The 17,327-nt window shown below is 42.6% G+C and overlaps 1 protein-coding gene and 2 long non-coding RNA genes across 3 annotated transcripts; all 3 read right to left on the bottom strand.

Moving 5' to 3' along the window:
- Positions 1-1,434: 1,434 nt before the first annotated feature.
- On the bottom strand, positions 1,435-3,348 carry LOC125220615 (MADS-box transcription factor 51-like). The gene is made up of 2 exons (XM_048122771.1): positions 3,041-3,348; positions 1,435-1,930 (listed from the first exon to the last, which is right to left on the bottom strand). The coding sequence occupies exons 1-2, from the start codon at positions 3,346-3,348 to the stop codon at positions 1,435-1,437; spliced, it is 804 nt and encodes a 267-aa protein (XP_047978728.1).
- Positions 3,349-5,037: 1,689 nt separating this feature from the next.
- LOC125223693 lies at positions 5,038-6,294 on the bottom strand. The gene is made up of 2 exons (XR_007176767.1): positions 5,327-6,294; positions 5,038-5,249 (listed from the first exon to the last, which is right to left on the bottom strand). It is a non-coding gene; the product is annotated as an uncharacterized LOC125223693 (long non-coding RNA).
- Positions 6,295-14,599: 8,305 nt separating this feature from the next.
- LOC125223815 lies at positions 14,600-16,049 on the bottom strand. The gene is made up of 2 exons (XR_007176785.1): positions 14,889-16,049; positions 14,600-14,811 (listed from the first exon to the last, which is right to left on the bottom strand). It is a non-coding gene; the product is annotated as an uncharacterized LOC125223815 (long non-coding RNA).
- Between the last annotated feature and the right edge of the window lie 1,278 nt (positions 16,050-17,327).

Below are 17,327 nucleotides of genomic sequence, written 5' to 3'. Positions count from 1 at the left end.
TCCACAAGTAGAGGCTGCTCCTTACGATTTTTCGTGTTTGCAATCACACAAAAATAAAATGAGACTCCTAAAGTGGGACGGAGAGAATAATAAATGATTTACGTTTATTAATAATGATTCTCATATGCACATTCTAATGTACTCCATTTAATATAGTGAGTGAAAATGAGACATATATTAATCAATGTAACTAGTTAAGAAGCTCATTACATCATGATTACTCTTCACATTATAAGAAAGCAAACTTAAAAGACATAATTAATATTTAAATTGGTGTCACCATAGGGTTGTCATGAACTAAACAAAAATAAAGCAAAACTTGAAGTTTCCCATTGAATAATTTGAATCAATAGATTAATAGTTCAATTTAAAAATTAGAATTAGAATGAGAATGAGAAGTGGTATAGCCGTATAGTATATGGCTTATAGAGATGGGCTGCTATATGGATTAATGAAACTAAATATGGGCCCAACCTATACATAGGCCCTTAAATCATATTTCATTCCCCAAAAAATCAGGTTCTTGATATTTTTTACTCACTCCGTCCATAAAAAATAGAACAATTGCTATATGGCATAGATTTTAATGTAAAATTGGTAAAGTAAAAGAGAAGGGAAAAAAATAAGAGAGAAGTAGTGTTAGTATAAGAGAGAAGTTTTAGTTCTAATAGCATAAGTGGTAAATAAAATGATGTGTAAGGTTATTATTTTGTTGAAAACTTTCCATAAATGAATGTGCTCTATTTTTTGTGGACAGCCAAAAATAATAAATATGTCATATTTTTTTTTGGACGGAGGGAGTATTAAACCAAATAGTATGAAAAAAAATATTCTCAACTACTTACTTATAAAAGTTCTCAACTACTTACTTATAAAAGTTTGGTGATTAGACATGGAATATTCGACGGTTTTGTTTCGGTTTTGTGTTGTGCGTTGAAAGAGTAAAGGGATAGGATAGTGATAAAATGCAAACTCTAAATATTGTACGAACTCCATTCTATAATTTGGACTGTTAGAAAATATCAACAGATGACAAAATAACAGCAACAAAAAATGTTAACACAACTCTGTTGACATTTTTTAACGGTCCAGATCATAGAATAGAGTTTGCATTTGATTACATCCCTTTTAAAGGAATCATTGGAGATGTTGTTTTCATTTATAATTTTAATGAGTTAAACCAAAAAAATGACTAATTGGCGAGTGATAAATTCAGCATATTTTCGTATAATTTGCACGTAAGTAAAGAGCTTATATTAACCAAGGCTAATTTACATAGCCTAATGACAATAAAGAACACAAAGCAAACAAATAACTTTATTCAAAAATTTGTGGATACTTCATAATTCAACAACATAAAATAGGTACTTTAATAAACTACTACACTATAGATCTGTAAACTGTGGTGTAGTGAAGCTGGTAGCAATGATGCAACTAATACCCAGGGTGGTGGTAGTGGTGGTGGTTGCCGGGAAATCCTCCGTAATTAGCGTTAGAGCTGCCGGTGGCAGGGTCATACGGGACAACATCGGAGGGATCTCCGTAACTGTAGCCAGCCATACCATTATTATCCCCCATTGCCGGATACTGCACCGTGTATCCTAACCCCGGCTGCCCGTAGCCATAACCACCGGGGCCCACCGAGGATGACGTGGTGCCACCGAACTTGGCTCCGACCCCATGCTTGTACATCAACACCGAGTTCCTCAGCTGCTCGAGCTGCTCGTAGTTGAGATTCTCCATCTGCAGCGGAGGAACCATGCCGTCCAGCTCCCTCCTCCTCTGCTTCGCCTGCTCCACCCGCGTCTCCAGCGCAACCAGCTCCTGGTTGCGCTGGGCCGTGGCCGCCTCGCTGTGGACCATGATCATCCTTTCCGCTGCGTTCACTGGCGCCGGAGCCCCTCCACCGCCGCCATTAGCTTGGAGGAACCTGACACAGAAGTCCACTTTGAACTGACAGATCATATGATTAATTAAGAAATACACCCTCCGTCCCCTATTAGGAGTCGCTCTTTGACCGGGCACGGGTTTTAAGAAATGTAAAGGAAAGTTGGTTCAAAAAGTTAGTGGAACGCGGGACCCATTTTTTTATATTGGTTTTATAATAAAATGTGAGTGAATTGAGTTAGTGGAATGTGGGACCTACTTACTATTTATGGTAAAAATGAAGTGTGACTCTTAATTGGAGATGAACCGAAATGGAAAAGTGTGACTCTTAATGAGGGATGGAGGAAGTCTTATTTTCCTCAGCGCCTTTTTAACTGTTTTAGAAGGTTATTATATGATGAATTAAGAAATACTCTCCCTCTGTCCTATTAGAAAAGAAACGTTTTCCTTTTTAAATTGTCTCAATAAAAATGAAACGTTTTCTAAAATGAAAACAACACTCTCTCTACCTTTTCTTCTCTCTTACTTTACTCTCTCTTCATTAACTCACAAAACACCACTACATAAAATCTTGTGCCGAAAACCAAATGTTGCATATTTATTGGGACGGAGGGAGTATTATTTTCTTCGCACTTTTTAACTATTTCAGAAGGTTATTGTATGATGAATTAAGAAATAATATTATTTTCCTCGCGCTTTTTAACTATTTCAAAAGGTTATTATATGATGAATTAAGAAATATTATTTTCCTCGCGCTTTTTAACTATTTCAGAATGTTATTATACGATGAATTAAGAAATATTATTTTTCTCGCGCTTTTTAACTATTTCAAAAGGTTATTATATGATGAATTAAGAAATATTATTTTCCTTGCTCTTTTTAACTACTCTCTCCGTCCACGAATAGAAGTCTCATTTCTATCCGACACGGGTTTTAAGAAATGTTAAAAAAAGTGGGTGGAAGAAAGTTAGTGGAATAGGAGTCCCACTTGTATATATTAGTTTTAAATGATATGTGAGTGAAATAAGTTAGTAGAATGTGGGGTCTCTTTACCATTTATGGTAATTATGAACCGGGACTCCTATTCGTGGACGGACCAAAAAGGAAAAAACGGGACTCCTATTCATGGATGGAGGGAGTATTTCAGAAGAACCTGTTGGTGACGGCTTCGACGCTGGGGTGGCCGAAGGAGTGGGGCTTGTTGCCCGGGGAGAAGACCACGAGGGCGCACTCGGCGCCGCACAGTATGCTCAGCTCGCTTGCCTTCTTGAAGACGCCTGCACGGCGCTTCGAGAAGGTGACTTGGAGATTGGTGTCGTTCTCGATCTTCGCCATCTCGATCTTCTGTCTCCCCTTGCCCTTCCTCCGCTGCTCGTTCTCGGGATGCACCATCATGTGGTCGTCGCCGTCTTCGGGATGCATCGGGTAGTCGTTGTTTCCGTAATTACCTGATGCATTCATTTTGAAAAATGAAAATTGATTGGATAATATTTGTGTTTGGTACAAAATGACTAGGTTGAGTTTCTATTTATAATAGAGAGTGCGATATAATGTACAAATTGGTTTTACTTCATTATTAATTTCAGTAACTGTTCTTGCTGATTTTGTCACCTAGAGAATCCATCAGAGGAAGAGACAAATCTTTGGACAAGTGAATTGTAATTAATTTTCCATCGTTTAGTTGAATTTTAATCATTAATCACAGTTCTTCAAAAATCACTATTGAGGATTCTTTGTTATGTTTATATAGGTGTCACAATAAAGACACATTATCAGTGTTTTCTTAATATAAAAATGGCAATCCTTGACGTGGGTTCGGACACATCTAAAATGAAAATTAAAATATTAATATAATTATAAATAAAAAGTGAAGATTAGTTTCTTTTGAACGTGAAGTACTAGCTCGTTCTTAATTGTGAATGCATGACTAAAGTCACGAACAATAATAAAAATCATTGTGAACTCCGTTCTGCGGTAGTGGAGACGATTTCTTTTGGCACGCGATTTAAGAAAATTTGTGTTAAGTGGGTTAAATAAATGAAGAATTAAGTAGGAAATGAAAAAGGTAGAGAAATGTAGAGATAATAAAGTAAGTGAGAAAAAATGTTTCATTTTACTAAAAAGGAAAAATGACTCTATTATCATGGAACGTATCAAATGGAAAAATAATTCTACTACTATAGAACGGAGGAAGTATTATTCACATATGATAATTTTTTCTAGGGTTAAGAAAAAATTTAGTTCTGAATTAGCTTTTTAAAAAGGTAAATTTAGGCTAAACATATCTGTGGCCGTGAGTTGCATTATTTAAATTAAGAGCGATTCTCATCGTAATATCTTGATTACAAATTTTTAAATAGGTGAGCTATAAGAATTTTAACGTGTACATCACTGATGCATGTAACGATGCCGCGTGTGCATACGCATGATGCGGCCAGGAAGGACATTTAATGTAAACCGAACCCAAAAGGTTTCATGCTCAAAATTTTCAAAAGCTATATTTTTCGTAATTCGTTTTAATTGCATAAACCCGATCCATATAATCTACATATAAATCTATCAAACAATTTTATAAATAAAAAAATTCAAAAGAATTAATTGGTGGGTCCTAAGCCGTAGGTCGGTCAACCCTTGGATTAATAGATTTGATTGGTCTGTTGACGTAGTTATTACCGGGAATGGATCCCCTGTTGTGATTTTAAAATCACAGTAGCAGCTGTTGTGGAACTAAACGCAGCCAATTCCTCTCAAAACGCAACTTCCCTTCCATTTAAATGCATGGATAATGATTAAATTATTATACTACTCTTTTTATTACTAAAAAATCCTAATATAAAGTAAAATAATGATACACCATTAATTTTGGTGCCGTCTTGTGACCGGCACAGCAGCACTTTTTCAATTAAAAAACACGAATAGTAATATTATTATTATTATTGTAATACCCGCACCATTAGTTTGCTTTCGATATATTAATGTGGAACTAGAAATATAACGTCTTCTCTTTTCGTGAAGTTTTAGTGGATCTCGAGCCTTTAATGAAACTTAATCTTTTTAGTTGCGAAGTAAAAACTAAAGAAGTAAGTGAGCAAGTTAAAACAGACTAAAGACACACTTCGGAAAAATAAAATGTTTCGAATGGTTTACATAGGCAACAAAATGAACAACTAATGGAATAGGTTACATGGATCAAAGTCCTTAAAGAAAGAAAACAAGGAAAGGAAAATATAAATTGTGGAGTGCATTTCGGGCCTTTTCTCCAGGCCCAATTTAGGGCCCGTTTCGGGCAGCCCGTCGGCTCAAACATCAAATCCAGGCCCGCTCGAAGTGCAGCTAGGTGGGAGCTAAGATTCCTCTCTCACCTGCAAGATAAAAACAAGTTTTAATGGCCATGGGACAAGAGTAATTAATGGAATACTTATAGAGGGGAAGAAACAACCTTTCTTTTCCTATGAAGACCAAGGACTTACCCAAAAAGGGGGCAAGTCCAGCCTGCAAAGCCCTTCACTAATGCAGCACCTGTTATACCTAGCCACAATCAAACAATGGGATTTATTCACCAAGTACCAAGTACCCAAACTAGCCAACAAACTACATTAAGACAAAGGGGCTGCATGATCAGAAAAAGAGAGATATGTTGTGATATGAAGACAAGAGAGATCAGCCCCATTTAATTCCCCCATAGTACGCCAAAGCCCAGCCTATAAAATCCCCTCCACACCACCTTTAAACACCCTCCTACACATCTCAAATTTTAGCAACTCTAGTGAGAACCAAGAACAAGCAGTAGCAAGTTTGAGAGGAAGAAAACTGAGGTTTTAAGAGCTGATTTCCTCAAGGCAGCCGCAGCTTCAAGAGGTATTCCACCTCTAACCCTTTTTCCCAGTCAATTTTACATATCAATCATGTAGGATTTCAACCCAAAGCATGTTAAAGCACGTATCTAAAACCCCTGGGCTGTAAACTAATAACGGATTTAGGATAAGCATAGAACAACAACACTTATGCTCAACAACCAAGCTTTCACCACAGTAATCAAATGCAAGAACTTAGACTTGCTATAGGAATTTCCACAAGATTGAGCATTTCTCTTTTCTACTGCCAAGAATCACAACATAAAGCTTCTGCCACAAACCCAATTAATGGACTCAATAATCAAACTCTCACAAGATCAAAGCTGGAACATCACCAATAGTCAAGAATCGATTTCACATAGGTTGCTAAATAAACCCACGAATTGAGCCAAACAATAGAAGGCAGAAAAACTTAGCTTATAGAGAGATTGTCCGGCGGTGGTGCGACGGGAGGTGGAGAGTTCCTCCGTGACGTCGATGGAAGGCGACCGAGAGCGTCTGCCTCAGCCATGCGGTGACGGCGGAACTTGCTGGCACGAGTTTCATTTCTCAATTTGGGGATTTCCTTTCTTGAGAAGAGTTTTGAGAGAGAGGCCGATGGTTTGAGAGAAAGAAGGAATTGGGCCTCTCCTTTTTCTTTTGTTGGGCCTCTTTATTTTAATTGTCTTGGGCCACCAACAAATTAAAGTATGGACTAGGAATTTAATTAAATCATGAGCCCACCTATGTTGCTCAATCAAATAATTGAGGTTAAGTAATGGTCCGCCAATTAATTCTACGATGGTAAATTAAATTCCCGGACTTTAGTATTAGCGCTCGAATAATTTATGGTACGAAATGATGAATAGACCTCGAGTCTATTTTAGTGCTTGAATAAATGGCATAGGAGGTAACACCCTCTAGTTAAGCATTTGGTTTAAATTAATTAAATCTACTGATTTAATTAATATTCAAGAATTCTAGAACCTTTCTAGAAAAATTTAAGGAAAAGAACAAAAAAGCACGCACTTAGGATGCATCCACGTTTAAGCTTAATTGATTTATCATAATCTAATTAAGTATTATGTTATTTCCTAAAGGGGCGTCTACGAACGTCATCTAAGGCCAAGTTAAGGAAATTACGGAAGGAGCTTTAGCTTTTGAGGTGGGCATTTCTTTCAAAACGTGATTTCAGTATGAAAATGTGAATCTTTGCTCTAGTATGTTGTCATGCCATGTTTTGTTTTATAATTACCTATCTGCTTGGCTATGCCAATTTAAGTTAAATCGAATTCGGGTCCCACTAGGGCCGCAAACCCTACTCGGACTAGTGTACACATAAGGGGACCGTGAGCTAACAAAGGAGTTGGCCGGTCCAGTGACCGTCGTGGAATGTGGCCACATTCCCGGTTCACATCAGTTTCAGATATGGTATATCTATGTTATGTGATTGCGCAATCAAATCTTTACTCAAGGAAAAGTATTTTAGTGACTCGGGTCTTTTAAGTAAAACCCCGTGATCACTCAACTGTGGCATTGACAATTAAAGATAGAACCATTTTTGGCAATGTGCCCACTGAGTATATCAAATACTCAACCTTGCATGTTATTTTCAAATGTGCAGGTTGAACGTGGACGAGCAGGCGAAGGTGTTGGGACAAGCTTTTTAAATAAGTAGATAGGTAGCCCAAGGTAGCATGTCTTCATACGTGCTATTTTGTCTTGGACTCTTCCGCTGCAAATCTAGAATTTTGTGCTAGAAAGCTATGAACTTAGTCTTGATACTCTGAACACGTTTTGACTATGTACCCATATGCCTTTAATACTATTGATTTAAGTGATTCCATCCTTTTTATTGTTGTTCCTTGATTACTGAGAATTGTTTAGTCGCAAAATAGCTACGCTCACTAGCACTAGGGAGTTGTGGTCGTGACAGAGTGGTATCAGAGCACCGTTCTTTCGCTCTGGACCCAAGAACCTTCTTTCAAGCCTTAGTCTAGAATGATAGCACTAGGCTAGAACATGACTTAAATGGAAAGTTAAAGGACCCAACACCTCGACTCGTCACGTTCAACCACAGCAAAGCAAAGGAGGTAAATACCTATATTTCTTGAAAAAGTTTCAAAAAAAAATGTATAGTAATGTTTTAGTCATGCAAAAGCTGTGCAATCTCTTTGAAAAAGATGTGTTTTTCATGAAACGTTATGAGTTGCTTTTTGGACACTAAGTGTAATGAGCTATGCATGACCAGCTATGTGATCTTTGGACTTATGGTAATAGTGTTAATAGCTCACATCTGGGACTATGCATGCAAACCTAGAGCGCCTAAGGAGGTACATTAGGCTAGAGTATCTATGAACGAGTAGTCGTGAATGACAACTCTTGCACCGCTTCCAAGAGCGATGAAATCAACGAAAAGATGCAAGATAGGGCGAACCCCTAACTTTTCTTGAAATATGGAACTTTAAATGCGAACTACGGCGTACTATATTACGACCTTTACGTTTAAAAAGGAGGAAGAACGTCCAAAATTATGAGGGCCCACGTGTCACTCAAAGCGAATACTAATACGATCTACCCCTATTAGGGAAAACCATAACGGTTATCGATACGACGGCTAGTACTATATATTTCACTATGCATATTACTTCTATACGTTATTTTCTCTTTTCGCATTTTTGAGAGCCCATTCTTTCGTACAGATGGCACGACAGCGCTACACCCATCGTAGGCCGCTCCGAGCTGGCACGGATTCCGAGGCAGTGGTTTGCTATTTCCGGTCCTACCGCTGCTGCCACGGGGATACGCTGGCAGAGTTCGTAGCTCACTACGCGAAGTTATGGGACGAGGCCAACTGTCATGGGGTGAAGCCCTACGAGGGTATCATGAGGCTCGTCGGTTTGTTTCCCGAGGAGTGGCAGAGTTGGATGACGGCCACTGCCGAGTTGTACACGTCGTCCCCACCTCCCACGTATGAGCCTATTGGGGATATGCCCGGTTTCCTGAGCGCGGTCTCAGCAGGGTGCTTCCACTTCGGTGATGGGCCCCCACCAGGGACGCAGGCGCCCGGGAGCGAGAGATTCCGCAGGTTGCCACCCTTGGCCCTCATGCGGGGTGCAGGCGGAGTATTCGAGGAGGGGCAGTCGTCTCGAGCTCCCGCCCGCGAGAGGGGCCGAGTAGAGGTTACGCCCGACTCGAGTGATGAGACCGGGTCTATGGGGAGCAGCGCGGCGGATGAGGATGACGACAAGAACTCAGAGGAGGAGGGCGTAGACGACGATGAGGTCAGTGAGGAGGACTCCGAGGGAGAGGACACGGATGAGGAGCCCGAGGAGGTTTTGGAGTGGAGCGAGATGAGGGAGGATGGTCCCGCTGAGGAGGAGCCATAGATTGGCGGCCTCGCTGACTTGGGGATGGAGTTCATTCCCCCACCACCAGCCGGACCACCACCAGAGATACCTCCACCTCCAGTGGAGCCCCACCCGGAGGTACTACAGCTGTTCCTCCACCCGGTGGACTTGGCTTCCTTCAATGAGCTGTACAACCGTACATGGCGGTTGCGCAGGGATTTGGCCGCTGGGACCGACATTCCCTTGGCACCAGTAGCAGCCCCGGGGCCACCAGAGCCTGTGGCAGTGCCGGAGCACCCCGAGGAGCCGGTGCCTCCGACCGAGGCGTTCCATCAGGGGACTAGTCATGGCGACCCGATGTGGATCAGCAGCGACTCTGAGCAGGACTGATCGGGCGGGCCTCAGACGAGTTCGTTGTAGTAGCTTAGCATCACGTGTTCTTATCCCATGTATCGAACCTTTTTAGGAGCTTTCTTATTTCCCTTATTGCCCTCACATGTATCAGATATTAAGTCCTCTCTAGAGGCAATTTTTCCCTTGACTTATGACATGTGATGTTTCTTGGCTATGTTATTCGATTGTTGTTATTTTACTCCTTATGTTCAAAAGAATGGTGCATTTAATGAACCTAATGCTTGCGATCATGACATTCGACGAGTATAAATCTATGTTAACCTTGTTATCCTTAGAACAGAATGCCACCAAGGAGACGTGCCGGACGGCCAAGAAGGAATGGCGAGGTGCCACAAATGTACCACGAGGAAATGGAGCGGGAAGAGGGATGACCCCACCACCTCCTCCGCCGCCTCCACCTCCACAGGAGCGGCGAGTAGAGGAACTTTTTCTGAGACAAAACCCTCCGGTGTTCAATGGCTTAGGGGATCCGGCTATGGCCGAGAACTGGATACGTGCCATGGAGCGTATCTTCAACTTCCTGCACTGCAATGACCAGGAACGTTTGACTTGTGTGACCTTCCAACTGACAGGATCAGCTGATTTCTGGTGGGAGGCACGGAAGAAAACTATGACCCCGGAGCAGCTGGCTCTGATGACTTGGAATGAATTCAAGACTGGGATGTATGATAAGTATATTCCGAAGAGTTACCGGAAGAGCAAGGAAGTGGAGTTCTATAACCTGAAACAAGGACGGATGTCCGTTACTGAGTATGACCGAATGTTCTGTGACATGTCTCGCTATGCACCTGATCAAGTTGATACTGATGAAAAGATGGCTGATAAATTTTGTGCCGGTCTGAGGTATGAAATAAGGATGGCCTTGGCAAGCCTTGGAGGGTTATCATACCCCGAATCACTGAGTCGAGCTTTGGATATCGAGGCAGCCATGCCCAAAGAGAGGTCAATTGTGCCTGTTGCCGCAACACCACCTCAACAACAGCACAACTTCCGAGAGAAAAGGAAGTGGGATGGAGATCGTGTGCCCCAAATGAGACTAAAAGGCAGCAAGTTGCTCTAAGGCCACCACAGAATGGTGGAAAGCAAGCCGCTCCGAATCAGGTGGTGGAGTACCGAACTAGAGCCCCTCCCTGTGCTAAGTGCTCAAGGAATCATCATGGGGAGTGCAAGGCTGGGACTGATAGGTGCTTCTACTGTAGCAAGGGTGGACATTTCTCTAGAGAATGCCCGGATAAGAATGCTGGAGTAAGAGGGAGACAGAACTATCAGGGACAGCGTCCGCAACTGCGGGCACTTCAAGCTGAGCCGAGAAGGAAAAGCGGCCCTACCCCAAGTTCCACAACACCAGCGGCAGTTACGGCAGAGGCTTCCCACTCAGGCCAGAGCTTTTGCACTGAGACAGAAGCAGCCTAAGATGGAGCAAGGGAACCAGGAGCAGGGCAATCTGGCAGGTATGGGAACTCTCCTCAACATACCTATCACCATTTTGTTTCCGACATACTCATGCATCACACTCATTCATATCAGCACCTTGCGTGGATACTTTAGAACTTCCTCACCGATGCAATCGAACATAAGATGAGGGTGTCCTCACCCGTAGGAGGCCTTATAGATATCTCACGAACTTGCTCAAACGTAGAATTCACTATGGGAAACCTTAAGTTAGTGGCTCACAATTTGCATGTGATGTTGATGTGGAGCGTCGACATCATATTGGGAATGGATTGGTTAGCCGAAAACTACATCCTACCATTCTTTGTGGGGAAAGAAGCGTGATCTCGCCGCAATACCCAGGAAAGGAACCTACAATCTTCCACGGAATCTCCATGAGGCGACGAAAGTCCATAATTTCTGCACTACAAGCAACCACTATGATAAGGAAAGGATACCCCGCATACCTCGTTTACCTGAATGGAGAAGAGAAAGAGGACCGTAAGATTGAAGATGTAGCAGTGGTACGAGAATTTTCCAGATGTCTTCCCAGACGCACTACCTGGATTGCCGCCAGACAGGCAATTAGAATTCACAATCGATCTCGAACCAGGATCGGCCCCAGTATCTAAGGCACCATACAGAATGGCGCCTAAGGAGTTAGAAGAACTCAAGATACAGTTACATGGAACTACTAGACCTTAGGCTTCATCCGACCCAGTGTGTCACCATGGGGCGCACCAGTGCTCTTCGTAAAGAAGAAGGAACACTGAGAATGTGTATCGACTACCGAGAGTTAAACAAGCTGACGCTCAAGAACAAGTATCCTCTACCGAGGATTGATGACCTTTTTGACCAACTTCGAGGGCCGGTGTATTCTCAAAAATGGACTTGAGATCAGGCTATCACCAACTGAAGGTCCGACATGACGATGTACCCAAGACGGCGTTCCGCACCAGATATGGCCATTACGAATTCACTGTAATGCCTTTTGGGCTTACAAATGCCCCGGCAGTGTTCATGGACCTAATGAACCGCGTGTTCCACCCGTACTTGGACAAGTTCGTCCTAGTCTTTATAGATGATGTACTCATCTACTCGAAGAACGAGAAGGAACACGAGGAACATCTGAGTAACCACCTTAGAGACGTTGAGAGCCGAAAAGCTCTATGCTAAGTTTAGCAAGTGTGAGTTCTGGCTTAACGAGGTGAATTTCCTTGGACACATAGTAACGGCAGAAGGGATCCGAGTGGACCCTCGCAAAAGTGGAAGCAGTACAACGTTGGCAGTCACCAACAACACCTAGTGAGATTCGAAGTTTCTTAGGTTTGGCTGGATATTATCGAAGGTTTATTGAAGGATTTTCTAAAATAGCCAGACCAATGACTCAACAGCTCAAGAAAGGAGCTAAGGTCAATTGGACGCCGGAGTGTGAGACAAGCTTCTAGTTGTTAAAAGAAAAATTGACCACCGCACCAGTCCTAGCCATGCCAGCACCAGGAGCAGGCTATGTGGTGTACACCGATGCATCAAAGATCGGACTCGGATGCGTATTGATGCAGGATGGCAAGGTATTGATTGCTTATGCGTCACGCCAACTGCAGGCCGCACGAGTTAAACTACCCCACTTTCATGATCTGGAACTAGCGACGGTGGTACATGCCTTGAAGATTTGGGAGACATCACCTCTACGGAGTTCGATGTGAGATCTTCACGGACCACAAGAGCCTTAAGTACTTTTTCGAGCAGAAGGATTTAAATATGCGACAACGCAGATGACTCGAATTAGTCAAGGATTACGACTGTGGTATAAATTACCACCCAGGCAAGGCGAATGTAGTGGCAGATGCCTTGAGCAGGAAAACTACACCCTAAGTGGCCACCTTCCTTACACAAAATGAGGAACTCATACGGGAATTCGCTAAGATGCGATTGGAGGTAGTGAGAGCACCAGAGACGGTGGAAAGTAGAATCGCCACTCTAGTGATTGAGCCAGACTTAAGAGCCAGAATTGTTGAGGCTCAAAGGAGTGATGAAGCATTAGAGAAAATTCGACTTAAAGTGAGGACGGGAAAAGAGGTGAGTTACCGCGAAGAAGCGGATAACGCCCTCACTTTTGAAGGAAGATTATGTGTGCCCAATGACGAGGCTCTCAGAAATGAGATCATGAGTGAAGCACATGAGACACCCTACACCGCCCACCCAGGAGGTACGAAAATGTATCAAGATATGAAGAAGCATTTTTGGTGGGATGGCATGAAGAGGAGCATAGCGTCGTTTGTAGAAAGGTGCCTAGCATGTCAACAAGTGAAGGCTCTACATCAACGACCCTATGGGAAATTGCAACCCCTGGAAATTCCCGAGTGGAAATGGGAGCACATTGCAATGGATTTCGTGACAGGATTGCCAAAGTCACAACGAGGGAATACTGCTATTTGGGTGATTATAGATCGCCTCACCAAGAGCGCCCACTTTGTACCAGTTCGTATCACTTACGGATCGGACAAGTTAGCTCAGATCTATGTGCAAGAGATCATACGGTTACATGGAATACCGGTGACGATCACATCAGACCGTGACCCAAAATTTACTTCTAGGTTTTGGATAAGCCTGCAGCAAGAGCTAGGCACCAGGTTGAATTTCAGTACGGCATTCCATCCACAGACTGATGGGCAGTCTGAGAGGACAATCCAAACCTTAGAAGATATGTTGAGGGCCGTAGTGCTCGACCGCGGAGGAAAATGGGAGCCAGTATTGCCACTTATAGAGTTTGCTTACAATAACAGTTATCAGGCGACTATAAACATGGCCCCATATGAAGCACTGTATGGGAAGAAATGTAGATCACCACTTTATTGGGATGAGGTCGGTGAGAGAAAGACGCTTGGACCAGATTCTGTAGAGGAAATGATAGAGATCGTCCGCCAGATCCGTGAGAGAATCAAGGAAGCTCAAGACAGGCAGAAGTCTTACGCGGATGCTCGCCGAACCGACCTGCAGTTCAAGGCGGGAGACAAAGTTTTTCTAAAAGTATCTCCGTCTAAAGGGATTTCGAGGTTTGGTGTCACGGGCAAGCTAAGACCACGTTTCATCGGACCCTACGAGATTCTAGAAGAAGTCGGTCCTGTGGCGTACAGATTGGCACTCCCACCGAGTTTCGGGAACGTGCACAATGTTTTTCACGTGTCTCAATTGAGGAAATATGTGTTCGACCCAAAACACATAGTCCACCAAGAGGAGATGGTTTTGGAACCAGACTTAAGCTATGAAGAGAAGCCAGAGGCAATCTTGGATAGGAAGGTCAAGGAATTGAGGAATAAATCTATTGTAACAGTGAAAGTTTTATGGAAGCACCATGGTCACGAGGAAGCTACGTGGGAGCTGGAAGACAAGATGAAGGAAAAGTACCCAGAACTGTTTGAGTAACATAAGCAAAATTTCGGGGCGAAATTTTCGTTAAGGAAGGTAGAATGTAATACCCGCACCATTAGTTTGCTTTCGATATATTAATGTGGAACTAGAAATGTAACGTCCTCTCTTTTCGTGAAGTTTTAGTGGATCTCGAGCCTTTAATGAAACTTAATCTTTTTAGTTGCGAAGTAAAAACTAAAGAAGTAAGTGAGCAAGTTTTAACAGACTAAAGACACACTTCGGAAAAATAAAATGTTTCGAATGGTTTACATAGGCAACAAAATGAACAACTAATGGAATAGGTTACATGGATCAAAGTCCTTAAAGAAAGAAAACAAGGAAAGGAAAATATAAATTGTGGAGTGCATTTCGGGCCTTTTCTCCAGGCCCAATTTAGGGCCCGTTTCGGGCAGCCCGTCGGCCCAGACATCAAATCCAGGCCCGCTCGAAGTGCAGCTAGGTGGGAGCTAAGATTCCTCTCTCACCTGCAAGATAAAAACAAGTTTTAATGGCCATGGGACAAGAGTAATTAATGGAATACTTATAGAGGGGAAGAAACAACCTTTCTTTTCCTATGAAGACCAAGGACTTACCCAAAAAGGGGGCAAGTCCAGCCTGCAAAGCCCTTCACTAATGCAGCACCTGTTATACCTAGCCACAATCAAACAATGGGATTTATTCACCAAGTACCAAGTACCCAAACTAGCCAACAAACTACATTAAGACAAAGGGGCTGCATGATCAGAAAAAGAGAGATATGTTGTGATATGAAGACAAGAGAGATCAGCCCCATTTAATTCCCCCATAGTACGCCAAAGCCCAGCCTATAAAATCCCCTCCACACCACCTTTAAACACCCTCCTACACATCTCAAATTTTAGCAACTCTAGTGAGAACCAAGAACAAGCAGTAGCAAGTTTGAGAGGAAGAAAACTGAGGTTTTAAGAGCTGATTTCCTCAAGGCAGCCGCAGCTTCAAGAGGTATTCCACCTCTAACCCTTTTTCCCAGTCAATTTTACATATCAATCATGTAGGATTTCAACCCAAAGTATGTTAAAGCACGTATCTAAAACCCCTGGGTTGTAAACTAATAACGGATTTAGGATAAGCATAGAACAACAACACTTATGCTCAACAACCAAGCTTTCACCACAGTAATCAAATGCAAGAACTTAGACTTGCTATAGGAATTTCCACAAGATTGAGCATTTCTCTTTTCTACTGCCAAGAATCACAACATAAAGCTTCTGCCACAAACCCAATTAATGGACTCAATAATCAAACTCTCACAAGATCAAAGCTGGAACATCACCAATAGTCAAGAATCGATTTCACATAGGTTGCTAAATAAACCCACGAATTGAGCCAAACAATAGAAGGCAGAAAAACTTAGCTTATAGAGAGATTGTCCGGCGGTGGTGCGATGGGAGGCGGAGAGTTCCTCCGTGACGTCGATGGAAGGCGACGAGTAGCAGCGGAGTCTTGCCGCGGGCGAAGCTGCAGCTTGACGGAGACGGAAGGCGGCGGCACGAGTCGCCAGTGGCACGGTGGCGCCGGCGGCAACAGAGCGTCGGCGGTTGACTGTCGCGACGGTGACAGTCGGCGTAAGAGAGAGGCGATGCTTCCCCTCCTTCTCCGACGGCGCGACACCAGCGACGAAGAGACAGAGGCGGCGGAGGCGCTGGCCGCGAAACGGACCGAGAGCGTCTGCCTCAGCCATGCGGTGACGGCGGAACTTGCTGGCACGAGTTTCATTTCTCAATTTGGGGATTTCCTTTCTTGAGAAGAGTTTTGAGAGAGAGGCCGATGGTTTGAGAGAAAGAAGGAATTGGGCCTCTCCTTTTTCTTTTGTTGGGCCTCTTTATTTTAATTGTCTTGGGCCACCAACAAATTAAAGTATGGACTAGGAATTTAATTAAATCATGAGCCCACCTATGTTGCTCAATCAAATAATTGAGGTTAAGTAATGGTCCGCCAATTAATTCTACGATGGTAAATTAAATTCCCGGACTTTAGTATTAGCGCTCGAATAATTTATGGTACGAAATGATGAATAGACCTCGAGTCTATTTTAGTGCTTGAATAAATGGCATAGGAGGTAACACCCTCTAGTTAAGCATTTGGTTTAAATTAATTAAATCTACTGATTTAATTAATATTCAAGAATTCTAGAACCTTTCTAGAAAAATTTAAGGAAAAGAACAAAAGAGCACGCACTTAGGATGCATCCACGTTTAAGCTTAATTGATTTATCATAATCTAATTAAGTATTATGTTATTTCCTAAAGGGGCGTCTACGAACGTCATCTAAGGCCAAGTTAAGGAAATTACGGAAGGAGCTTTAGCTTTTGAGGTGGGCATTTCTTTCAAAACGTGATTTCAGTATGAAAATGTGAATCTTTGCTCTAGTATGTTGTCATGCCATGTTTTGTTTTATAATTACCTATCTGCTTGGCTATGCCAATTTAAGTTAAATCGAATTCGGGTCCCACTAGGGCCGCAAACCCTACTCGGACTAGTGTACACATAAGGGGACCGTGAGCTAACAAAGGAGTTGGCCGGTCCAGTGACCGTCGTGGAATGTGGCCACATTCCCGGTTCACATCAGTTTCAGATATGGTATATCTATGTTATGTGATTGCGCAATCAAATCTTTACTCAAGGAAAAGTATTTTAGTGACTCGGGTCTTTTAAGTAAAACCCCGTGATCACTCAACTGTGGCATTGACAATTAAAGATAGAACCATTTTTGGCAATGTGCCCACTGAGTATATCAAATACTCAACCTTGCATGTTATTTTCAAATGTGCAGGTTGAACGTGGACGAGCAGGCGAAGGTGTTGGGACAAGCTTTTTAAATAAGTAGATAGGTAGCCCAAGGTAGCATGTCTTCATACGTGCTATTTTGTCTTGGACTCTTCCGCTGCAAATCTAGAATTTTGTGCTAGAAAGCTATGAATTTAGTCTTGATACTCTGAACACGTTTTGACTATGTACCCAT

Source organism: Salvia hispanica, chromosome 4 (genome assembly GCF_023119035.1).
Source record: "Salvia hispanica cultivar TCC Black 2014 chromosome 4, UniMelb_Shisp_WGS_1.0, whole genome shotgun sequence".
NCBI classification, from domain to species: Eukaryota; Viridiplantae; Streptophyta; class Magnoliopsida; order Lamiales; family Lamiaceae; genus Salvia; species Salvia hispanica.
The sequence above is the reverse complement of the archived record's forward strand: the minus strand, read 5'-3'. Positions and strand labels throughout refer to the sequence as shown.